Raw genomic sequence first — 25,719 nt, forward strand, 5'->3', positions numbered from 1 at the left:
GCCGGTGTCATGCCTGTTTTTTTTCCCTGTTTCGAGCTGAGTTGGCGTTTGGTCCTGATCTCCTCCCTCCTGTTGCGGTGGTGATGCAGAAGTCATCAGTTCAAATGAAGCGCTCGCTGCGACATGAAACAAAGCTGAACCTCCAGCAGGAATGTCTCCTGGCTCCTCGCAGCTCCAAAGACAGCAGGCATTGTGTGTTTTTTTTTTATTTTTGTACCCTGTCCTAGCCGCGGCCTGTTGGACGTTCCTGCTTTTGACTGCAGGTTGACTTCAGGATGTGCATTCCAGATGGATGATTTGTCACCAGGTGATTGACAGACTCCAGGCTGTGGCCTCCACCAATCACACACCGACTACTGTTGCTCAGCAGCACAGTGACGCTCTGATTGTCTTTCACGTCCTTTTGGTTTTCTGTACACTGACGCGTGAAAGACAGAAAAAAAAAACCTCTGGCGCCAACACCAAAACGTCTCCCTGCATGTAAACGTGACCACGCCCCTTCCTTCGTCTGACGCACAGGACACATTTGTTGCTCTTATTTTGAACTAAGCAATATCAGAGTTTGGAGAAACGGAACGTAAACAAAGCAAGTGCTTATATATAACTTGTAAATAAGAAACTACATTTTAACATACAGTTGGAACCTAAAGTTTACATAAAGATGTTTTTTTCCCCCAGTCTCAAGTTAAATCTCTTGTTTTAGATCGGTCAAAATGATTTTCATTTACTAAATGATAAACATAAAATCTTTTTTCTCATTCTGACAAAACAAGATACGTTGGTTTCAACCGGATACACGCAAAACCTGGAAAATCTCCCCCTTTGCTCTTCATGTTAAACCTAACGCGTGTCTCGCCCTCCACCGTTGTCACAACAACCTGCTTTTGCGGGGAGCGAGGTAGAAACCAGATCAAACGCAGACATGAAATGTGCACGCAAGTTGCAGCCGATGTCTCGGGAACCTTCGCAGGCCGAATCAAAGCCACATGCCTGGCCCGGGCCGCAAGTAGGAAAAATGGTCAGGATTTTCTTTTGTGACCAGCTTAGAGCCCAGACGCGTTTCTCATCGCAGCAGCGTATTAGGAATCTAAAAAATGCCATGTCGATGCAGTAATCTGGCATTGTGGGAAAGTATTTGCCCCCTTAACGGTTTCAGATTGGCAAACTAAAAATGAGCAAAGACGATTTGACTGAGAAGAAAAACACAGACGGGCCCATTTGGCTGTGACCGGTCAAACTTTACGATTAGCAAATCAAAAAGAATTACTGAAATAGGCCAGCATGAAGTAGGCTAAAGGACTTAAAAAAAAAAAAAAAAAAAAAAGCAAAACATCACGATCTGATCTGCAGAAATGAAAGAACATCGGCAGGGATCTATAAAGGATGTGAGCAGAGCCAGTTTCGGTGGCCGATTCTCCAAGCAAATATTCATTTACTAACGCAACTTACCGTAGGCTATACGTCATGCACAACTGCAGGTATGAACTGATTGTGGGTTTAACTCACGATCTAGTCAAGCTGCAGTTGATTTCTTGCTAAAAAAAATTTGATGCTAAAATGCTAATACCCCCAAATATGACTTTCAGAGGACATCCTACATTTTCCACCATCTAAATCCGGCAAAATTAACGCATTCAAAAAAGTAAAATAAAAAAATATCTCCGCCCCCCCCCCTTCCCTTCAGTTCCTTCCATGTTTTCCACCTCACAACACAATACAGTCATGACAGGTAAAGACCTCGAGCTGTAGTGAAGAATCCTGTGGAGCAGCTGAGCCTCCACATCAAACCCCACAGGCCTGTTAATTCAACAAAGTGCTCTATTGTTGGCGGCGTCTCAGGGGGGAAAAAAAAAAAAAAAAAAAAAAAAAAATACGGCTCTGGTAGGTGGGATGAGGTCAGATTTGCTCTAGTTGGAATGTAACAACGGTGACATATCGCCGCGTCTCCCGGGTGGGTCTTTTGCGCAGGTGGCTGAGCTCAACAGAGAGAAGAAAATATGGATAAAACATTAAACACACGGACATTAAACGTTGTAGGACCGAAGTCTAGAGTGTGACGGGGGAAAAAAAAAAATCATAAGAAGTATAAAAGACAGTCTTTAATTCCAAAATCCATTCCAAAATGACAGGACAGAATCATAAATGCTGCTAGAGTCTTTTCCACGTTATCCACCAGCAATGCTGGAATGCATCCTGGGTAATGTAGTCAGCTTCGAATCCTCAGGGCACCGAGCTGGTGGAGTACCCCAAGCTGCACGGCGACACCGAGGGTCCACTGTGTGTGTGTGTGTGTGTGTGTGTGTGTGTGTGTGTGGGTGTGTGTGTGTGTGTGTGTGTGCGCGATAGTGCCGTGAAGCCCCGCTATAGTAAAGCGCGGCGGACCTTTTCGTACGCTCCCAGGAAGATGAAGCCTCCCACGCTGATGAAGGCCATCCTCGGGACGCTGCCTGCAAACAGCCTGCGGGAAACACACGGAAACCACAAGGCGTCACCTTCTCTGGAGAAACGTCAAGAAATGGACAACAGCTGCAGTTTTCGCTCTTGATTCCTAGAAGAACCTCTAACGCAGGGGCGTCAAACTCATTTTTTGGGGGGGTTTTGGGCCAAATCAAGATCATGACCGCTCTTAAAGGGCCGGATGGGCCAGAATGCATTGATAAAAAAAAAATAACTGTTCACAAACCGTTCAAATATCAATGAATTCTTAAAATTAAATGATGTTACTGAACATCTTTTCAGTCCCTCCAGGATTTCGTGTTTGTGGGACTAATTTGGAAATATTTGCGCTTTATTTAAATGTGACCTTTTATTACTCGCTGTAGAGATCGTGGGCTATAATCTGACATCATCTAAGAGGCAGCTGCTTAGCACAATTAAGAATTTTTTTTTTTTTCAATTTTTGAGAAAAATCTGCAATAAACTCCCAATTGACGGCACCAAAAAAGTGTGGTGGATTTGTAGACTTGGCATAAATGTCCACGTGCTCTAACATTTGTTCTGTTTTTCTTCATTTCTGCTGCCACGATTTTAACTGCATTTGCTTTTCCAATCTGTTCGACGCAAACGAAATGTTTTTAAGAGACGCTGCGATCAGAGCAGACCTGGCCACAAGGATTTTAGTCGATTCCGATTTTTCTTTAAAACAGGAACTGGATGAGCAAAGTTCAAAATGAGATTTCAGGCTCACTCAGAGCTAGTTATCTTTACTAGGAGCGGAGGCGACGTCACACCGCGCGAGTGACATCAGAAGCTTATCGAAACAATAGCACAGAAAACTTGTGACGTGTCAAAGCCAATGAAATATTAGTGTGCAACATTTTTTTGGAGGGCGTTTAATAAGTCTGAGTCAGAGGACATGCTTCTGCTTTCATAAAAATCGGCATATAGTCCTGATGCCAACTTCAAGATGAGCCAAATAAAACATGTATATGCAAAAGCAGTTCCACAAAATAACTTCCAGGTTAGCTTTTAGCAGACAGTTTTAGCATCTCATGTTTAGCTTCAACATTTGACAGAACCGGACTAATTTATGGCGTTCTGGTGTTCAGGTGCTGGGAAACGGTGAGGCTTAAAGCTTCAGGGGGGTTTTCGTTGTCGTCTTCTTCTTCTTCTTTTTTTTTTAAGGTCTGACTTGGGGGCCCAACGAGTCGCTGTTGACGTTATGGAGGTCAGAGGATGTTACGGGCCATGAGAGAGCGCCCATATCCCAAGAACCGAGCCTCCCACTCTCCTCCTGACAGCTGCTTTTGGAATTAGGCTTCAATTCCCCCCACCTTTGTTCCTCGTTGGAGCTCTCATCTCTCTGCTTCCTCTCACTTTCTCTGTGCTTGACCGACGGCCAGATGACATCCACACATGTCGGTGTGCTGTCCATCCATCCGACGCCCTTCCTTACCCCCAGCCCTTCCCCAAGCTGGCTCACTTGTACGGGATTTCTCCTCCGCTTCTCGTTTTTGCTGCGTCATCCACCTCTTCGACACATGCTCGTGTTGTCTCTTGCTTTTTTTTTTTTTTTTTTGCTCTCCCTCCACTTCTCTCCGTTTTTCCCTTGCCGAGCATTTGCCTACCGACACCTTCCGTCTGCCAATACGCCCCCGCGCTCACATGGTCTGGCCCCGGGCCCCGGCCAGATGTTACGTATGACGGCTGCCTTGTGCGTTGAGCTCGGCTCGCAGGCGCAAAGGGGGTGGGGGGGGGGGGGGCAAGCGGAAAAAAAGAAGAGAAAGAACAAATACTGACAGCCGCACATAAAAAAAAATAAAAAGTCTGTCTGCATTTATCATTTGCGTGGGAGTGTTAGTCGGTCTGTTTTCATTTGACAAAATCACCTCTGAATCACTACAATAACAGACTTCGGTTTTCATCAACTCATAAGGAAGTTCTCAAAGGCAGAAATATGGCGAGATTTGACCTTAGCAATTACTTTTTTTTTTCTTTTTTTTTAAAGCTGAACCAGAAATAAAATGTGCAACGTGAACTATTTTAGAATGATGTCAACTCTTTTTTTTCCTTCTTTCTTTCAGAGAAACATAACTGATCATATTGGATCAAAAATCACAAAATCTTATCAGAAACTAACTTACAAGTAACTTTTTTGTAAGTTACTTGTAACTTACAAAAAAGTTAAGTTACAAGTAACTTAACGTTCTAATATTAATCTAAAAAGTTCCAGTTAGGGCTGGGGGATATGAGGAAAATCTAATATCCTGACATATTTTTTGCTATATCACGATACACGATGTATATCCCGATATTCTTAAATGAGCTCCAATGATATTTTAAACTATACTCCTTGCAGCATGACGTCACCCACGCAAGTTCCAGCCCCCATTTCCCTGCTAATGTAAGCTCATATAAAAAGGGATGAAGTGTTTTGCTATGAACTGTCTACACTAAGACCAGATAACAAAGTGAGAAATAAGTTTTAACTAAGCAAAAAATAGCGAGGGAGAGAGAAGCAGGTCAGTTATGCTTGACTTTGACAAACTTAACATATAGATGTGCTGTGGAATGAGGTGTGTTTTGGTTCAGCTCAAAAATAATAAAAAAAGGCGACCTACACACAAACTGACAGAGCATCAGTAAAGCAGGTGTTTAAATAATCTATTCAACCACCGCTGTGTAGGGCTTGATGGTGAAAGTTTATTATTTGAAAGATAATTTCTACTCCATGGTTGCGATGCAGCCATTTTACCTATCGTAAATAGAAAATATTGCGATACATCGAGTATACTCGATACATCGCCCAGCCCTACTTCCAGCGGTAGATTTTATCACTCACAGCGTGGCAAAATGTCTATCAAGTGTTTTTTCTTTTTCATCAATATTAATTATTGATGTAAACGAGCCTCTATATCTTACTGAAAAGTTACTTCTAAATTAGTTTAGCTCTAAAAACTACACGAAAAAGGTTTTGTGTTTCATCAGTGTAGTCAGCACTGCGACTAATAGTTGCCGACAGATTCTCCCACCTGAGCTCTGGGACTCTACAGCTCCTCCAGACTTACCAGAGTTCCTTATTATGGCTTCTAAGATAAACAGCTGACTTTGCATTTAAGATGTACAATCCTGTTGCTTTGCAGTTTTGTCAAAGAAAAACAAACCTGCTTTGACTTTCTGGATTGTTCTGCGGTCTTCATGTTTCTGTTTGTTTACTGATTTTCACAGAACGTCTGTATTTATACTTTGGCTGCCGTGTCATTATGCCAAGACATCCCTTTTATCGAGTTAAATTGAGAATATTTTTCCCCCTTTCTTCCAATGTCATTAAGCAGTTTCCACATTTTTTTCCAACAAAGTAAAAAAAACACAAACAACAAAAAAAAAAACAGTAATCCTACGCACTCACATTAAATTTTGTTGTTCTCAGACGGTTTATTTTAATGACATTGGCATTCGTTTCACATTTTTGGCCCGTCTCACTTCATCACGTATACAGACCTTCACTAAGTCGTATTTTCTTTTGAAAAGCCAAATATGTTTCTTTGAGTCATCGCCGTGCCATTAGCTCGATCGACTCCTTCTCAATGTCGCGTGGGTGGTCTTCTGAAAATACTTTCATATTTCAGATGGTTTTGCCTCCCCTTTTTTTTTTCTTTTTTAAACTAAATTGGGTTTCAAGTATCCCTCTGTAGCCTCTGCCTTTTCTCCAAATATAACCACATCTGGCTCCAAAAAGACCAAAGCTGGACACTGTAAAACCTCCCGTGTCACCGACACCGTTTGTGTACCTCATTTTGGCATTAAAATGATCAGATAATGTGCTAAAAGTTTTTAAAAAAAACTCTTCACACTCACTTCACTTCCATTTTTCAAAACACCTAAACGTGGCTCGCCTTACTGTTGCTCCATATTTAGCATCTTCTGGGACTACAGTCGCAACCAGAGGGAGAACTAAACACCAATTATGGAACAATATCTAACACTTTTTTGTTGTTTTCTCAAAGTGAGTCACAGGAATGACTTCTCAAAAGTTTCCACTTAGTCATCTGGATCACTGGAACGCCCAGCAGCAGTGCGAGGAGTGAACTACTTTTAAACGCCGAGCTGTTGTTTTGTCTCAGCTCTCCACCCGAGTTCCATTTCCTGTCTGGGATCGGGCCCACCTGTGTGGACCGCCGGGCGACGTCAGAGACGAGCCAGGGCTCAAACATTCCCCGCTGAGTATTCCCCCCTCCGACGCATCCCGCCGGCCAATCACCTCTCCCTGAGGAGTCGGGGTTAAAAATAGCTCATAGACGAGTGTGTGTGGGTGTGTGTGTGGGCGTGTGTGTGCGTTTGTAATACCTTGTGGGGACCATTTTCCTGACATACTACGTTGTGGGGACCCACTGCTCCTTGTGGGGACCAAAGCCTGGTCCCTACAAGGGGAAACGCTGTTTTGGGGTCAAGGGTCAAATTTAGGACTAAGGTATGAATTGAGTTTTGGTTAGGGTTAGGATAAGGGTAAGGTTTAGGCTGTAGAAATGAATGGAAGTCAACAGAAAGTCCCCACAAAGATAGGCATGCAAACATGTGTGTGTGTGTGCGTGTGTGTGTGTGTGTGTGTGTGTGTGTGTGTGTGTGTGTGTGTGTGTGTGTGTGGGAGAACAGTGGTGAGTTCAGAGAAAACGTCTTGGCGCTGGTGTTGTTGAAGAAGCCGTTTTGGTCTGCTTTCATGATTTATTTATTTTTTTAACACTGACCCGTTTCGCAGGTGGAGTATTGTCCCACATTATGATCTCGCCACCGCTGTGCTTCACAGTTGGGATGACGTCTGAAAGTGGGACTATTTTCTGTGTTTCATCAGATTCATCAGACAGCAGGATGCTAGTAGACCCAGCTGTCCACTAACAGCAGGAACTACTGCTGCGGTTTTTCTTTTTCATTACTTTAAGTACGCACTCACAGATCACATGATTCTTATTTTCATTTTGTTATTTTGAATGTGCTGCTTTTATGCGGGTTACAAATTTATTCCTTTTAAATTTGTAACTTGATAAAAATGCTTTATATTTATTATTATTTTTCCCTTTTTTGATGGAAGAAGCTTGTTAATTTATGTAGTTTGTGATGTGCATTTTCACTTTTTAAATAAATAAACGACAATAACTCCAGAAGCAATCAGTTATGCAGCGGCTAACATGCTTCTATGTTTGAATGTTTTTTTTTTTTTTTTAAGAAACACTAAACTTAGCTTCAGCTCAGTGTTCTTTAATCGAGAGAACAGTTTTTAAGCTCATCAATAACTTAAAGTCACAACTACAGCAAGCAATAAGTGCCAAATGCAGGAATTTTACAGCTAGAAGATAATACTTTTCCTTGAACATCAGCGAGAAAAGCATCTCTGGTCACCCAGTAAATAAAACAGAAAGGGACAACAAATGAACAAACACTGACTACTGCATGCTTTTTCTTCCACTTAATCTTCCATCAATGTCCTTTTTATATATATATATATATATATATATATATATATATATATATATATATATATATATATATATACAGTATATACCCCCCCGTTTTTCTTTTTGTTAACAGTCTCACAACCCCAAAAGGAAAAACCACCTGGCTCAGTACGAGGTACAAAACAGGGAAATAAATAAATAAATGTTTTTGGTTTTCAGAACATTCCAGGAAAGTACACCAGGATCCCGACACATCAGTAATGGCTGCTGTTGTGTTGACATAACTTTTTAAAATTTAGTTAGCTGATGCAGAAAATGAAAATATCAGACAAAAAAAACCCCCACAGATTTTATTATCAACTCAGTTGAGTTTTACTTGCTCTGCTCTGAAAAGCTCCAGCCTTTAAATTTAGAAAAAAGCTGCCCGACTAAAAATCTAAAACCTTAATCTGAAAAGATGCACAAAAAAAGAGGTACAATTAGGGCTCGGCGCCTCCAGGAGCTTCGGTGCATTTGCATATCCTCCCCTTCATTTTGCATAAGCAGTAAATCTGAAAACGCTTTCAGGTCATGCCGGCCATTAGTCTGTAGTCCTGACTTGACTCCTGGTGCAGCGTGGGTATTTTGCAGGTTACTGTTGGAGGCTTAAGGAAGGCGGGAGAGGGGGGAGGTAGGCTGCAGCGCTCCCTGCTAAGCCAGGGTCTCTGGGGTTTAGCGCACACATGGAAGCACTTTAGAGCTTCACTACACTGCAATTGGGCCTATTACCATAATTACAGCTTTAAAGCCCCAGCAATTTGTATCAGGCATGCACCGGTGCAACAAGCAGGCCTTTGGCCCTGGAGAACAACAGCTTCTAACCTTTTACTTCACACACACACACACACACACACACACCCTCCTTTGTTACAGCATTCCATCGGATGCGTCCGCCTGCCTTCTAGGGACATACATCAAGAAACAAAGCAGAAAAACGGGAGCTTGGCGTGTTGTGGAGCGTTACACGTGTATTCTCTGCAGTATGGCTAAGACCAAGATGAGTTGGATAAAGTTAAAGAGAAGACAGGAAGGGAAGAAAAACTCCAAACATCTCCGAGTGGAGATGTTGAGGCTACTGCTTACGAAAACAAAAACGTCTTTTTTTAAAAAAAAACAACAACAACTAGATTTCAGGTAAATGATCCATTGCAACATAAAGAAGCTAAACAGTAGAAAGTCCTGCACAAACTATTCACTCCGCTTCAACATTTCGCTCCTGTTACAACCACAAACCTCCTTACATTTTATATTTGGGGAATTTTAGATATAGACCAACAAGCATAATAACGATGTTAGATAAAAAATTTTTTTTTTTTTTTTGTTTAATCTGGCAAAAGAATTGTCAGATGAAAAACATTTTACAACAATTACATTTGTAAGCCTTTTGGTTTTTGTTTCCACCAACTAAAATGTTTGCCCACACAAAAAACGTCCGGAATAACTCAAACTCAGTACAGATCAGATGAAGAGTGCATGTAAACACCTGTCTTACTACGGATTCTTAATTGGATTTAGCTCTGAACTTTGACTAGGCCATTCTACCACATGCTAGAGACATTCTAGCACATTTGATTGATACTTATAGTTGCTTATGGTATAGGGAATTGACTTTTGAGAGTAGGTGTAGAATATGTAAGATTTTTTTCTTCCATCTACTTCTTTTGATTCAAAACGTTTGTTCATTTTAAAATGTAAATGAATGTAAAAAAACAAAAATAAAAATAATAGTTGACTTGTGAAAGCAGGTGGTTGATCTGAATTTTATTTAGGGGCATCAAAGTAAAGATGGCCGACTCCAAATGCGTGCCACACCTTTCAGATTTTATCATGATATGACAAAATCTGTGGGGGAAGGGAACAAATTTCGTATGAATAATTCTGGAAAGTACATTTGCGTGTGTAAAGAGGGGGCAGCGTTCCCAAACACTGTGAGCATTAAGCTGAGACGCATCCTGACTAACTGATGGTGGCTTGTACACAAGTGGCCCATTATTCACCACAGCTGAGGGTTTGTTTTAGCACAGGCGGCCCTCTGCGGCCCCATTAGACCTGGCCCCTTTTGTCCGGCGAGTATCATAAACACATCAAAACACTCAAATAAACCCGTCCACTTGGCCCTTCTAACACCTTAATCAATAGAACGATAGAGTGAGTCTGCAGCAAAAAGCTTTTATGCATCTCATTTTTCAGCCGCCGCCGTAAATCCCCCCGCCCGCTGCCCCCGGGGAGGCCACTCTCTTGTGTCGACGCACTCGATTGTGTGCCAGGGAGGAGGAGGAGGGGGAGCTGAATGGAGTCACGTAAAAACGGGAGGTCTCCTGAGGATGAGCGGGGATGAAACCGCTTGGTTTGTTTGTTTGTTTGAAAAGTCGATCACGTTTTCAGAAGACTGAAGAGAGACATCCTCACCCTGGAAGGCCTTTGCTCCTCCACACGTCGCAGAGCACCACCGGGATGTTGCCGCCCGCCGTGGCTGAGCCCGCCTGCAGGAGGACAGAGAGCAAATAGAGGTGTGATGATGGATAGATTGCCTCGCTCCCTTCCTGCTCCTCAGACAGACACCCTGTTTAATCTTCCTTGGCGGAGCTTCCTTCAGCTGCCTCCCTCCTCCTCTTCCTCTTCCTCTCCCTCCCCCAAACATCTTTTTCTGGTCAGGGACAGCTGTGTCAGTGCAGGTGTCACCTCCAGCAACCTCCACTGCCCCGTCCAAAAAGGGAGGGGGAAAAAAAAAATAACACTCAACAAGTTCTCCTGGTCCTCCCCTACAGCCATCAATCTGCTGCTGTTATTTACGCTCTGCAGACGAGCCGGGCAGAGAGTTTTCCTTATCCATCACTGCAACCGAGTGAGTGGAACAACAGGAGGTTAAAGAGGAACGAGAAAGAGGCAGTGGAGACGACATGTCAAATTTAAGATAAAATGATTGATGAAATCCCCGAGTATTGAACAAAAATAGCCGTTTCATACAGATGACAGATTTTCTGAAGTGGCTGCTAGTACTGTTGTGGTGTACCTCAGGGTTCTATATTTGGTCCTCTGTTTCTCGCTTGTGTATTAGTGATTTTCCTGACGTCTCTCTGACAGCAGGCTGCTAAAGAACTGTCAGCTGTAAAGGTTGAGATCTCTCATTTGGTAATTTTGCATTCATTTGCATCTTAGTTGAAAACTTCCATTTTAAGTAAAGATGCAGAAGTTGCGAAGGCTGGGATCAGGCTGTCGGTAGAACAGGACTCTCAACACTTGGGGTCAAACAACGGATCTACAACTACCAACTGTTATGAGTTTTACACACAAATAAAATTGCAAAAATCCCCAACTTTACATGTAAAACATCAAGACCTTTAATCTGTCACACAGGAATGAAGGTCTGAGTAGACAAAGAAAAACAAGTCAAAGTTATACGTCCCCCGCAGAGTTTAAACTAAACATAAACATTTATCTTGGGAAAATAAACATTTAATTTTCTGATATTTTAACAGTTGATGCAATTTTTGCATGGCCTGGCCCCTTCCACTGGACAATTTTACAAGGGAAAATTAAAACAGGGGAGACCATAAGATGCCACAGTGTAAAAAAAAAAAAAAGAAGCTTCCCCTTATTAGGGACACGCAATTAGACAGTGATAGCAAAATTAGGAAGGAAGCATCTTACAGTCTTCACAATTTTGTGATTTGACATATCATGTGATTTAATGCTGTAATCTTACCATCAACCTGCCAAGATGGAAATTAGCCTCTGTTGCACTTGTTCAATAATGCACATTGTCTATTTTAAATAAAGAAAGTAAAATAAATAAAAAGACAGAGCGTAATGGAATAAAAGTTCGTCTATAAAATGTGATCTGTTACATCGATAGGAGGACCTTCTCTCCTCCACGTTAAGAGGAAAAACACCCAGACTCCCCGTGTTTCTGTTGGAGACAGGTTGCTGAGAAATTGCTTTCCCCGCCTGACAAGTTTTCTTTTTCTTTCTGGCTATGGAACGATGGAACGAGGGAATGGAGGAACAGGGCGTCCACACACACACGCACACGCACGCACACACACACACACACACACACACCCACACCCACACACACACACACACACACAGAGAGGACCCACATGTCCCGTCCAACTGCTATCACAGACCATATTTTTCATTCAAACCGGGTCGGGGAGATTTTCCTGACGTGGCTAACTTTTGTCGTCTGACGTTAAATTTTTATTACGATCACTTTTCAGAATTCTACAATGTCTGAAATGTTGTTCCTGCACCCTGCGGCCCAAGTCGGCCTTGCTGTGCCGGTGGGGAGCATTAAGGTGATGACTGGAGTCCGGTCTGAGGAAATCAGAGCAGCTGAACGGTAGCGGAGCAGGAGGTCTGCCTGCTGCAGCGCTGTGGTTAACCAGGCAGTCGGAGTCCTGCTGCGGAGGCTTTTGCACATCCAGCTGGGTACCTGGATGGTCGCCTGTTTTCCCGACTGTACAACACGACCCTTTCTTTCCATCAGGTGTGGCGAGGAAACCGAGCTCCAGCCCCTCAGACTTCCTGCGGTTTGTCCGATCCAAACCGTCCACACCAGTTCTGTTCTGCTCTGAACCTGTGTTGACTGCAGCTGATGTGGAGCGACACTTAGACTGTTTAGAATAATTTGCAATGTATTAGTTTTAAAAATGTATTTAAATTCTGGATAATAATTTACACTTTCAATATGGAGCTTTGAATGGATTCTGTAATTTGGCATCTAAATAGCTGGTAGGTAAAAAAGTGATAAGAGCTACTGTACATTTTCAATGTATTGATGTTTATTAAAATATAATTCCAAATAACTGACTTACAAAATGATGTCGACAGTCTTTGTGCAACCTCGTTTTTAAAATAATCCATGCTTCAATTACTTCATGTACCGGTTTGCAATCTTGCTACATTCTTACAGCAGAGTATTTGTGAGGTCAGACACTGATGTTGGACGATCCCAAATGGCTTCTGCACCTGTACACAGTCATGTTGGAACAGCAGGGGGACAGACCCAAACTTATTTAAATGTATACGCGTGTGGCCGTGGACATGATTGGAATGACTGAATTCATTGATTTGGAGGGCTGACCCAATACTTTTGGCCTCATTGTGTCTGTCCCTATGATTCATTTTCTTTTTACAATATTTTTTATTTACATAATAGAAAAAAAGAACCTAAATTAAAAATCCACCCAGATTTGTCCTCACTAAAGATTATATCTAACCCAACTCAGCCCGAGCCCAGAGGCATTGTGTCAGAGCCCGATCCGACCCATTTCACTTTAATTAAGAACTAACAACTAAACCTGACATTATTTTACCTAAGATTTTATTGCGTTCGTTCAAAAATAATTCAACTCATTTCCAGCTTTTGTTTATTGTCCTCCTGCTCCATTTTGTCGCTTGTTGTAACGGCAGGGTGAGTCAAGTGCAAATCATCTGGGATGTGTGACTGACAGGATCCTATCCTGCTGCTGCTTGAGTGGAGCAAGTTAAACTATCTACTCCTGTATTTACACTAAAATAAGTAGATTAGCAACTTCATGTTGCACGTTCACATTTGGTTTTCTGTGTGCTGTATGTATTGCAGGCGTATTAAAAGTGCCACAGAAGCCAGAATTCGGGGTCGAGTTCGGGTCGGACCATAAATCTAAACTTCAGTCCGGACCACATAAGAACCCTGTTCTTTGTAAAAACAGGGTTCTTATCTAATTTCATGACATTTTCCTTATTAAACGATAGTCTAATAAACGACGCCAGAAGGTAATTTTACATCATAAAAGTTGTACATTATAGTAATTACTGAATCCAGTTAAAAGGATGTGTTCATTTTGGGTTGTTTTTTTCCCCTTGTGTATAAAGTTTTTTGCAGAGCAAATCAAAAAAATAAAAAATAAAAATCTTGGCCTTATAAAGTTCTAGCTGGACCTGTGCTGCAGGCAGAGCCCTCAGCGGGTGGTTAGATTGCAGCAGCTGCCTCTCAGATAAAGTTTACTGGAAGCTTTTGTACCGTGCAGTTCCACCTCCAGCCAACGGCTTCTCGTCAGAGATCCAAGCCTGTCCGATTGCTTTGTTGATTCCAGTCTCATTAGTTAGGATGGGGGTGGAAATGGAACACTGTGTCTTCTCCAAGGACAGTCCGTGTGTGTGCGTATGAGAGAGAGAGAGAGAGAGAGAGAGAGAGAGAGAGAGAGAGAGAGAGATGGGGGTGTCCTGCTCACATACGCATGCAGGACACCCTGAAAGAAGCCAGACATGCAGTCGGACGGAGCCAGAAGAGAAAAAGGTGGTGAGGAAGAGGAGGAATATCACTACACAGAGGATGGGAAGAGGAGGAGGAGGGTGGGGGGAGTTAACAGCAGGGACAGTGTGCTTTGGCTTCACCTCTGCATGACATGCAGCACCGTGATGGAAACTCCCTCGTAGCAGAAATGAGTCCTGGCTCTTAACACTAGCCATGCACACAAACAAGTCTCTCCCTCCATCCCCCCCAAACACCGTCCGTACCCCCCTCTGAGCAGGTGATGGATGTGAGCTGCCCCGGTTCTACCTCGGCTCGCTCTGCCCCCTCGCCCCCTCCTGACACCGGAGAAATGCGCTCGGGCTTCGGGCCCAGTCCGTGGCTCTGCTCTCTGCCTGCGAGGCATCACCTGACAGCGGTGTTTAAAAGCAGCTGCCGGAGGAGGCCGCGTGCGCTCGTGTCTGTGTGTGCAGAGCGTGTACCTTGGCCAGCATGATCCTGGTCTTCGCCACGTCGAGAGGGGTGGTGACGAAGGCTGCCACCGCGCCTACAAAAGACAGGCGCGTTTAGTCAAACGGATACCTAGAAAATACACAAAACCAATAAATCTACTTGACTGCAGACACTTTAAGGCGAAGGGAGCCAGAACGCTTGGCCTGTTGGTTTCCAACGTTCAAAAAAAAAAAAAAATTTAAATCTTCATCCAAGCCCATTCCTATGGAAGCCCGCTTCCGCCGCTCTGTTAAAAAAAAATTAAAATAAATTATCTCATTATAATGAGATAGTAACTCAAAATAATGAGATAGTATCTCATTATAATGAGATAGTTTTTTTTTTTTTGTACAGAGTGGCTGAAACGGGCTTCCATACATTCCTCTGTTGCTCAAATACAAAAACAAAACAAGATCCCCTTTGGTTTCCAACACCTTCACTGCAAAAACACAAAATGCTACCAAGTGTTTTTGGTTTAGTTTCTAGAGAAAAATATCTTAATACATTTGAAATAAGACAAAAACTTGGTTAACTTACAAGTAACTTTTCAGCCTGATATGAATTTGATATGATTTTGTGAATTGTATTTACACATCACATAGATTTGCTTTATGGAGCCAAAGAGGCTAGTTTTCATCTGTAGCCTCCTGGCAGATTAATGGAAGGACTCAAAACAATTACAATTAACATGCAGAACAACATACATTATAACAGATTTCAATGTGTAGCTGTAAAAGTAGTGTGAGTTACAGTGAGCATTTATAGTAAAACTCAAAATAAAACAAGTCACAGTCATTAAAAAACATGTAAAGAGCAGTTAATTTAGAAATAATGATAAAATAAGACAAGAATACAGTTTTGATTATCTACGTAGTAACCACTGCTTAAGTGATTTCCTGAAACAGTTCAATGATATAAAATTTCTTAATTCTAAATTAGATGCTTGTTTTATGTAAATAATTCCTTAATATTGATGAAAAAGTACTAGTAAGAAGTGAAATAATCTGCCAGTGGTGCAAGATTGTTCCCATATCACAAATTAAAATGTTTTGTTCCAACATTAGATTATTTCACTTAAAGCTCAACGTTAAGGAATTTTTGACATAAAACAAGTTGCTATTTCTTGCTGAGAAGTTACTTGTAAGTTAGTTTTGTCTTATTAAGTGAGATATTTGCAACAGAAACTAGACCAAAAAAAAAAAAAAAAAAAACTTTGTAAGATTTTTGTGTTGCTCTTAAACACAACTCGTCTGACCCAATCCTTCCCCCGAGCTACGCACAAATTGCGGACTCTCCAGCACACAAGTACAGACTTGAACTCACACCTGCGTAATAAAAAAAGAGACATTTGTATCTACGCATGAACATACACACACAAATACACACAAACATCTTCAGAACGGCTTTTTGGAGCAGCTGCATTCCAACTTCAAGCCAAGTTAGCATAGCTTCTTCCCGCTCTTACACACTCTGCAGTATACATAGTTTTGTTCTCATCTGGCCAAAAGGAAGTCAATTTATATTGTTTTGATTGTTTAAAATGACAAAATACTTAGGTTAAATATGTAGATAATACGCCATAAAACTACAGCGTCTCATTTTGCCATTTCACGAGGACAAACTTAGATGAAGGTCATTGAGGCATAATATAATAAACCAACACACGGCATGAAAATCTGAATGGTGTGGCATGCATTTGTACTCTGATCCCCCTAAATCAAACTTGGTGCAACTAATGGCAGCCAGAAGTCCAGCAGTGTGGACTGGACAGATTGTAAAACAATATCCCACCCTTCGGCAGACCCAGAGTAAAACATTTTTAGAGGTTGCAAAAAAAAAAAAATTGACAGGCAGCCAGAGATACACTGGAATATTTTTTTCGGTGATAAAATGGCCCAGTCCAATGATCCAGATCTAAATCCAATCGAGAGTCTATGCTATTGCTTCATAGCTGATTTTCATAGACATTCTCCATCTAATCTGACTGAGCATGAGCAAGAACAAGAAATGGACAAAAATGTTAATCTCCAGATGTGTAAAGCTGGTAGAGACGTCATCCATTTTACTTTGAAATGTCCTTTATTTTTTTTGTAATGTGTCAAAATCTGCAAATGTTCAGGCGACATGAATGCTTTTCAAGGCGCAGCGTACGTAAAACAGGAGCTTTGTCGTTAGGTTAAGGTTTTTCACTTCTCTGTCTCGGTTGGATAAACACGGGACTGAAGCAGACTTACTGTAACATCTTTTATGATATTTTTGGAAAATGGTCAAAGAACGCATTAAGCAAATAAATCTTCTAAGTGTAGTGCTTTATTAAATTATCTAAATTTGGCTGGATAGAAAAAAAAAAATCCCACGATGGGGTTGAAGGCTGGAAAGAAATCAGTCGATGACCTCATTCTTTTTCTTGGTCAGTTTTCATGAGGATGCAGAGAGGAAACCGAGTTCAAGTCTGCCATAAGTCAGAGGAGGATACAAGCGGAGATCTTGTGGATGATTAAAAATGCCTCTGTGAGTATTTCAAAAGGCAGGGAGATTACAGATGAGCGAAAGAGAGTTTGTAGTGGGCAGGATCTCAAGGTGTAGCCGTGGAGCAGTGGGGGAAGCTTAGGGCCTTATTTTTTATGTTTTGCAGATGATGATGTTGTTGTGTTGGCGTCTTTTATTGATGACGTTTACGAGGTGGCCGGGAGTGAGGGAACTGGACCGGTTCAGAACCGAGCGTGAACCTGTCGGGAGGAGAGTTAGCTCCTCTGATGCCTTGGTTCCAAACGGCAACACGGTGGAGTAATCCCTCTGAGCGGGAGGACAGTCTCTGCCTCAGGTTGAGGGATTTACGTGTCTTGGTGAATTGTTAACAAGTGATGATAGGATGGATAGGAAAAATAGGGGTCTAGTCTGCAGTTTTGTGGGACTGACTCTGGTCTGTTGTGATGAAGAAAGAGTTGAGTCAAACACCGAAGCTTTAGATTAATCAGTCTGTCTACAATTTAACCGAGACACGGAAGGTAGGATCGGCCGCTCTGTGTTGATCCCTTTGGAGGTTTTCTGGCAATTGCCTGATGGGCAGAGACCTAAAACATATCTAGGACACAGATGGACAGATGGATAGGTGATGTACACACTAATGGACTGATTGATGGACGTCTTCTACGTGGGAGTGTACGATAAAGACGTGAACACAAATCCAGTCCCAAATCTTTTGTCCCCTGCCTCTCTTTCATCACCACCTCAACGTTTTAAGTTCAGAACATTCCAGATATTTAAGCTCCCAGATGTTCAAACGTAACCAGTTCTCCTCCCGCAGACCAAAGTCTCGTTTCATCACTCTGATGCTTCCTCTCCCTGAGTGCCGATTCCAGGTGGGGCGGTGCAGCACCGCGCCTCGGCTCCTCTGGGTGCCGTGTCCTCCTGCAACTGTCTTTTCCTTTCCTTCACCTCCAGCTCGGTGTCGTCCCCCGAGCGGCTGACCTCAATCTTCCCGTCCTGTCTGGCCCGGTCCAGCCGAGGAAGAGTTATGGACTGAAAGACATAAACGTTCGACAACGGCTGGGTGGACGGCCCCGGTTGTGAAATGTGGATTTACGTCGCGGGTTTTTACTTTTTCATCACGGTAGAAAGTGTTGACTGGGAGCAATGACGGATGGTGTGACACATTTTTTCAGTCAGAGCTCAAGTCCTGGAGGCTTACGCTAAGCTGCTATGTTTCACTCACTCTGTGGATTTCTTAGGTCAGAGTAATGCAATCGCTTACTTGCACTTTATTCAACCCCTAAACCTTTTTTTGCAGACTGAAGCTCTGTTGAGTAGAGTATTTCTCACTCGAAACATTAAAAATGTTGCTAAAGTAATCAAATAAGTCGCCGCTGATTATATTAGCAACATTTATGTTATTATTATTCTTCACAGCTTCTTGGCTGACTTCTTAAAACTTTCCAGTGATGTCACTGGATGGTTGCCAAACCATCCTGTCTATATGGGATTTCTATTTTCTCTTGCCATTACAGTCATTCAAAACTTGCAACAACTACTGGTTTTCATCTTGAATAGTGCAGTGGAAATGCACAGGTCCATCTAAAGTGATCCTAGGAAGACATTCCGATGATCCCGAACAGATAAAACCAGGGTTAGCTGGTCAGTGATTCTTATTCCAAAAACTGAGCCAATGCAAAATGTTCCTGCCAAGGTTCACCAATCAACACAGTACGCTGCCATCTACAGTAGCTCTTTCCATTACTCTTGGTTTAACTTGGCACATGTTAAAGTCCCAGAGAAGCAGCCATGATAATATGGATAACTCAATACTTTCCACCACTCCGCCCTACCTACAAGTGACGGTAGGGCAGAGCAGAAGGTGGAAGGAAGAGAAGCAACATTTAGTGATTTCCAACAGATGAATCAATATCAGATAAGCCGCGTTAGAGATGATCTTTAAAAGACGAATTTTCTTTTTTAAATAACTTTTACAAAGTGCCAGTCCTTCCTTTCGGACCTTTCTTCTACAATAACAAGAATCACTCCAGATTCACTGAAGAGTTGTGAGAGATTTTGTCATCTTTCTGAATAATTACGTTACACTCAATTTAGCATCTGTGGAGTTTGCAAAAATAAGACAGTTTACATCCTGCTTTGACCCGTATCTCTGAGTTTGGACCTTCCTGATTAGAAAAAAGGAAAAGGGAACTTTAGTCGAGACCTTAGTCTTTATCTGTTGCTCTTCTTTAGTGTAGGAAGGCGTAAATTTTTAATTTGAACTCTGTGCTCTTTGCTTACACATTCTATTTTTAGCTAACCGTCTTTCACTCCTTTTCTGCTTCTTTCCTCCCCTCTCTCTCTCTTTTTCTCTTCCTGAAACCACTTTAGGCTCCAGTGCTCTGAAGGTTGTGCAGCTGCCGGGGCACAGCCCCAAACCCGGCCCCCTCTCATCCCTCCTGCCTTTTCCCTCCGGTTGTCTGCGCTTCCCCTGATACTCATTCAGGCGGAGACAGACTCGTAAAGTCTGCCGTGGTGTGATGTCCACTGGTGCTGGAGAACTGTGATAATGTGACCCCTCTGTTGAGAAAACAATGCGGAGTCCCTGGAAGTTTAGGACTCCGTCGTTTTTTTCTTTTTTTTTTAAACAAGCTATAGCAAAAAAAAAGGGATCAAGTTCGGTCCGATTTTCTCCTCGCTCCTTTATATCACAGATCTGGTGAGCAGGTGGCTCTGGGGAAACCTGCATCTCTCTGCTGGTCTTTCTTTATTAAACTGTCCACCGTAGACTTATCTATTCCTTTCTTCCATGTCCCCCCCATCACAGAGCCCCTTCTGCTTAGTTCCCAAAGCTACATATAATCCTCTGCACCTGCAAAAGCTCCGCACACCGCTGATTGCCAAGAGTGGAGCGTGTGACCTTGCCTCTTCGACCACAGCGTCTGGAAGAAAGAAGGAAAGAGGGAGAGGTTGGAGATAAAATACGAGGATTAAAGGGCAAAAAGGATTGAAAGAGGGACAAAGAAGGGGAGAGAGAAAAAGAGACAACTGTTGTTAGAAGAGATAGGAGAAATATTGAAACCACATTGTGAACCTTGGTCAGATCTGATGTCCAGAAACATCAGGTTTAAAAAAAGGATTTTAGACTATTTTCATGTTCCTCTTCTTCCCTGTCAGCCCGCAGCGCTCGGTTCCCAACAAGAGAAATTTATATGGGACTTGAACAAGTTGCGAGATCTCCATACAGGCACAACACAGTTAATAAAAACAAATATGACCCAAAGGTGAACTTAAATAAGGAACTGATAACAAAAAAATGGAACTTATATGGATTCAATAGATGCAGAATACGGCTTTTTCAGCTGAGTGACTGAAACAAATCCTTCCGCTGCCTCCGTATATTATTTTCTCATTTATTATCAAAGCGAACACATTTTCCAAAGGAGGGTCTGCAAGCATCATGGTGTGGCATTAGGCAGAAAAAGGCACGAGGATAAAAGCCTGGAACCTCAAATTCATACGGACGACTTCTAAGAACAACTCAGACTGCATGCTGTCAGGTGAAAATGAAAAGCTGTGTGTTAGAGAGCATACATGAACTTTTTCTGTTATTATAAATGGCAACTACAACAGAACATCATCACGTCATCACAAACCTAACCTCAACGGTACAACATTTGAAGTTTTTAATCGAACAGACACAATAGAGAGCATGTATGTGAAAAACAAAGGAAGGTCTTAGAGCTACATTTAGCAGCAATTGATTTCTATACGAGTGGTTGTGAAGAAGTTTTGTCCGACTATTCTTTTCAACATTTCTTCAGTTCATAAAAGTTTCTGAGTGTGTGTTTTTTTTTTAACACATCTCTCTTAAGGTCAGTCAGTTCAAAATCTGAGCCACTTAAAAGCTTTGATTTCTTTCCTTCTCAGCTATTCTGCTGGCGATTGTTGCAGTATGTTTGGATAATTGTTATATTAATAACCTAATACCCAAATTTCAAGCTGTTTTACGGATGGTCTTGCATTAGACTCAATTGCAATGCTCCTGGACTCAATTACTGTAAGACAAAAACCAATTACAAGCCCTCTACTAATGCTCTGCTAATGCTCATATGTTGTTTTTTGGTTATCGCCAAACAAGGCATTGTGCATAACAGCCTGACATCTGTACTTTGGTGTCAGCTGTCCAAAAAACACAAACACTAATTGTTGTGGATCTTCATTGCCCTGGAGATCCACAAACGTGAATAGACAGAGACCCAAGTCTGAGGTGATGTTAGCAACTCAAAACAAGTCAAACTCCTGGCAGACTCGGAGCAGACAGAAGTCGCAGGTGGTCAGATTGATGCAACCTGCCGAGCCAACCAGCCACACTTCTCACAGTAACACTGACAACGAGTTCAGCTGAGAAAACAATGTCTGACTTTACAACTGTCTCGAGCGAAATGGTCTCCTAATATCCGCTATAAAGAGTTGAATCCAAAACACAAACATTTTTAGTTGGAGTTGTTTTAAATATCTTTAGATCAACTGAAGTTGGAAAGACTGTCTGACTGTCTCGCTCTTGTTGGGAAGAATTGTTCACTTATCTGCAAAGTTACTGTAAAATAACATCTCTCTGCAAGTTCTAAATGAACTTTTAGTGATAAAGTAAAAAAAAAAAAGAAAAAAAAACTTTCTTGCAGAAATTTGGCCAAATCCTTTAAATTGAGCTGTCATGTTTTTTTGGGTTTTTTTTTAAAGAAAAGAGCCTTTCGGATCTGTTAACTGTGTCAAACGAGCCAGACTAGATTAGTCTTTGTAACTCCTAAATATTTATAACGCTAACTGGGGATGAGTTGAATCTCTCTGGTTTTTGCCATTTCTCTCTGAGTGTTGCATAGTCTTATGGATGTAACAGTATACACGTTAATACAAAAGATTTTTATTAGAGCACTTTTAGTTCAGCATGCATGCACGCCAAACAAGTACAGCATTGTTTTATAGTGGATAAGTCTGCGGCCCATTGTGCAACTTTTAAAAATGACACCAAAACAAAATTAAAGGATGACTCCCAACTATCTCTAACCTCTGGTATTTGGTAACACTGATGATAGAGAAAGAAAAGTGGACCAAAGAAATTCAGGCTAAACCTCACAGGTACTGGAGAAAAATCAGCTGAAGACCAGATCCAGCCACCTGTACCACCCAGTAAGCTCAAACTCAAACTTGAAATGCAAGTTTAAAGGTTTTCCCAACAGGTCCTCATGTTGCATTCAGGTACAGCTGGGATGTTTGGTTCAAATATCAAAACAACTCTAAAGTCATTGGAGTTTTTTTTTATTCTAATATGTACGAAAATAGTTTTTATTAAAATGGTTATGTTGTTGTATAGCTGTGAGCCAGTTGCATAAGGCATGTAACAAAAGAAGCCCCGACCTATACAACCACGTTATTCTAGCTTTTTACATTTTATATAGGTTTTTCTAATAGTTTTGTTTTTCCAGTTAAACTGTGTCAAATTTACACACGTGGACATAATCGTCGGTACCCCTCGGTTAATGAAAGAAAACCCCACAATCGTTTGATTGCAGTGATTGCCCCAAAAGGTTGAGCAACAAAATATTAAGGGGACCTTCATTTTGTGAGTTTTAAAAAAAAAAAGAAAAATCCTGTAGAAGTATGTTTGAAAAGCCATGTTTGACTTTCATTTGTTCATTTTCATTGAATTGTTTTTCATTATCACCTTTCTCAGATTCAAGTGATTTCTGTGACCATTGTGGGGTTTTAACTGAGAGCTACCAACAGTTTTATCCACATGTATAAAGTTACATTAGATGTGAAAAAAAGTCAAGGTCTTAATTTAAGTCACTCCCATTTTAACAAGTGTGTAATTTTGTATCATATCTGAACCTAGGTAGGGCGATCATAGTTCACATTAAAAAAAAAACAAAAAAAACTAACAAGAGCAGAAATATTTTTCTAACTATGTGTTTGACCGCTCTTATAACTGAGCTAACCTCCCCATCTGCAACTGGCTACTGAGTGAAACCACCTGATGTTTGTGTTTGGAGTTTGAACTCAGGATGATATGGAGGCTGTCTCTTTCCTTTCCTCCCCCCATCAGTTCAGGCCAGCGGACGAGGAAAGTGACGGCGCAAAGTTGGTGTCTGGATGAAATGCGAATGAACAGCTGCGCTGCCTCGGGGCGCTGCTAGGTACGAGTACTTCTAAGGGAGAGAGCAACTGAGCAACAGCATGGAGCGATTACTAATATTTTCTTTGTCCCATTTCCCTCCCTCGATGGTTTAATCGATTGCATGTTATCTCTCTCTCTTTTTTTCTCTCTCGTTCGATCTGCCACACAAGTCTGGACGTTACCAAAAGCATATGTGTGTGTGTGTGTGTGTGTGTGTGTGTGCGTGTGTGTGGGTGTGTGTGTGTGTGTGTGCTCATGCAAATACAAACATGTAAACACACACACAGAAAGAGAGAGAGAAGAAGAAACGAAGCCAGAGTAGCTGAGGTCAGGACGGTGCTCATGTGTGTCCCATTAGAGGTCCGATTAAAAAGGAGATTTTTGTTTTCCACATCAAAGGACTCACGCTGAGGGATTCCTCTGCATCTCCCCCGTTTTCCTCCCTGACTCCCTCCTCTTTTCATGAATAGATATTGAGGGGTAAATCCGGGAAAAAACAAACTTTTTGACCTGTGGACCCCCTTGCGCCGGGGTCCCACTTTGCACGTGGACGACGTCCAACAGGAAACGGGCCGCGCGGCTCCGTCCGCGAGTGCCAAACGTCTTCGCACTGTCGTGTGCATTTGCACGACACGGCAGGCTGCGTTTGTGAACGTTTTCAGCTCAAATCGTGTTCCCACCAAAAATTCCCAGGATTTTTTGCGGCCCTGTGTTTGTGTTCGGTCGTAAACTGGAAGCAATCCGCCCTCCTGTTTGAGGTCAGAAAAATGACGGAGAAAACTGGAAGCTACACACACACACACAAAACAGAAGGGGAGAAAAAAAGAGCCTGTGTGAAATTTACGTGAGAACGACGCTTTCTTGCAAAAGTGTTCACACCCCTTGTTCTTTTCGACATTTTGTCATGTTGCGACCACAAGCTTTAATTAATTTCACACAAAGAAGAGAACACATTGAAACAAAGGCTTGTATTATTGCTGCTGTCATTTTTCAGAACATCAAGCTGAACAATACTCTTTTTATTTTTAACTCGACTCCTTCGGAGTGCAGCTCATCATAGCATCATTTAAAAGTGTTTTGTTTGTAGCTAAAAAGATTTCTGCTGTATTCTTTTTAGTGGAAAACTTGAAATATTTCCATTAGGAAGACCTCCAGCATTTTCCTTCAAAGTGAGCTACGGATGACTGCTGTGTGAACTTGTACGAGCAGCAGTGATAAAGTTCAACATTGTGAGGACTTGAACTGGTGATGTCGGCTTGTGCATCTACCCTACAGCCTTTGTATATCAGAGCAGTTTTAATGCGTTTTTACATGATCATTATTACCGACAAACTGATAACTGAATGAGATCTAGTCAGCTTGGAGTTGTGAACTGTTTACCTGGTGAACTATGAACATGAACTAATTCATTTCAGCCAGAATTTAGAGCTACTTGTTGCTGAGGAAGAACTGGCAACACACTGTTAGCCGCAAAGTGGAACGAAAACGATACATGGTTGAACAATTGGACTCCTCACATTACGAAATCTTTGTCCATCCGGACGCAGATGAAGCTTCACCAGAAACTTGTGTAATGAAATCATGTAAAACCTCATTAAAATACGCTGAGATATGAACTTAAAACTGTAAATGAGTCGCATCCTTTAGCAACCAATGTGTAAAACCCCGCTAAAACCACTAAAACCACTTTGGCTTTTTCAGTGGGAAACATGAATGCAGGTGAAATCTCTGACCAGCTAAAGTTAATGCACACAAAAATCATTTTCCCCTTTTCCGTTTGTGTTTCCAACAGCTGGGCTGGGCGAGAAAACGCAGCAATTTATGATCCCAAAGAAACAGATGGAAGTAAAAGCCACCCCCCCCCCCACACACACACACACACACACACCCACGCACACGCACCCACACACACGCACCCTCACGCTCAATCCAATCATTTTTGAACGTCTCAGCGGTCATTCTGGAGATTGACGACAGTGAAGAAACCTGTTTGCCAGTAATTAGCTGGTTTAGCTCCTCCTAATCTAGCCCTCTATTGTATCTGAGAAGAAGCCTAATTGGGTGGGGTGCAGGCAGATTCCAGCAGTCCGGCTCCTCGCCAGCGGACATCTGCAGATGGCCTGTAGAGAGACGGCCTTTGACCGAGAGACAAAGGGATACTTGTGAACGACACGAACGCACATAAACACCGACTGCGCGGCGTATTGTTGGTCTGCTGTTAGCTCCCTCATCACTGACGGAGAGTTTGACTGTCCGCCCTTGAGACGTGATGTCACTCGGCCCAAATGCCGTCTTCTCAAAGAGAAACGGCCTTTTATTGGCTCGGGGCCACACAGGGAGAAGCGAGGACAGGAGAGACGCGGAGGAATAAAGACATTACAGCAGAAAGGAAGGTGCGGAAAGGGCGG

General features: G+C 42.1%; 1 protein-coding gene across 8 annotated transcripts in view; it reads right to left on the bottom strand.

Annotated features, from left to right (window-relative positions):
* Window positions 1-2,084: 2,084 nt before the first annotated feature.
* slc25a26 (solute carrier family 25 member 26) overlaps window positions 2,085-25,719 on the bottom strand; it is a 64,462-nt gene continuing 40,827 nt past the window's right edge. For 3 of the 8 annotated variants that reach the window (XM_023325762.1, XM_023325764.1, XM_023325769.1), the window contains 3 exons: window positions 14,652-14,716; window positions 10,338-10,411; window positions 2,085-2,458 (listed from right to left, as the gene is read on the bottom strand). In XM_023325762.1, the coding sequence (XP_023181530.1) occupies window positions 2,166-2,458; window positions 10,338-10,411; window positions 14,652-14,716 (432 nt within the window). In that variant the 3' untranslated portion in view covers window positions 2,085-2,165. Of the gene's footprint in view, window positions 2,459-8,039; window positions 10,412-14,651; window positions 14,717-20,005; window positions 20,076-25,719 lie in introns of those variants that run through there. The other 5 variants (XM_023325766.1, XM_023325765.1, XM_023325768.1 and 2 more) reach the window with 4 other exon arrangements.

This window comes from Xiphophorus maculatus, chromosome 20 (assembly GCF_002775205.1).
Source record: "Xiphophorus maculatus strain JP 163 A chromosome 20, X_maculatus-5.0-male, whole genome shotgun sequence".
Taxonomy (NCBI): domain Eukaryota; kingdom Metazoa; phylum Chordata; class Actinopteri; order Cyprinodontiformes; family Poeciliidae; genus Xiphophorus; species Xiphophorus maculatus.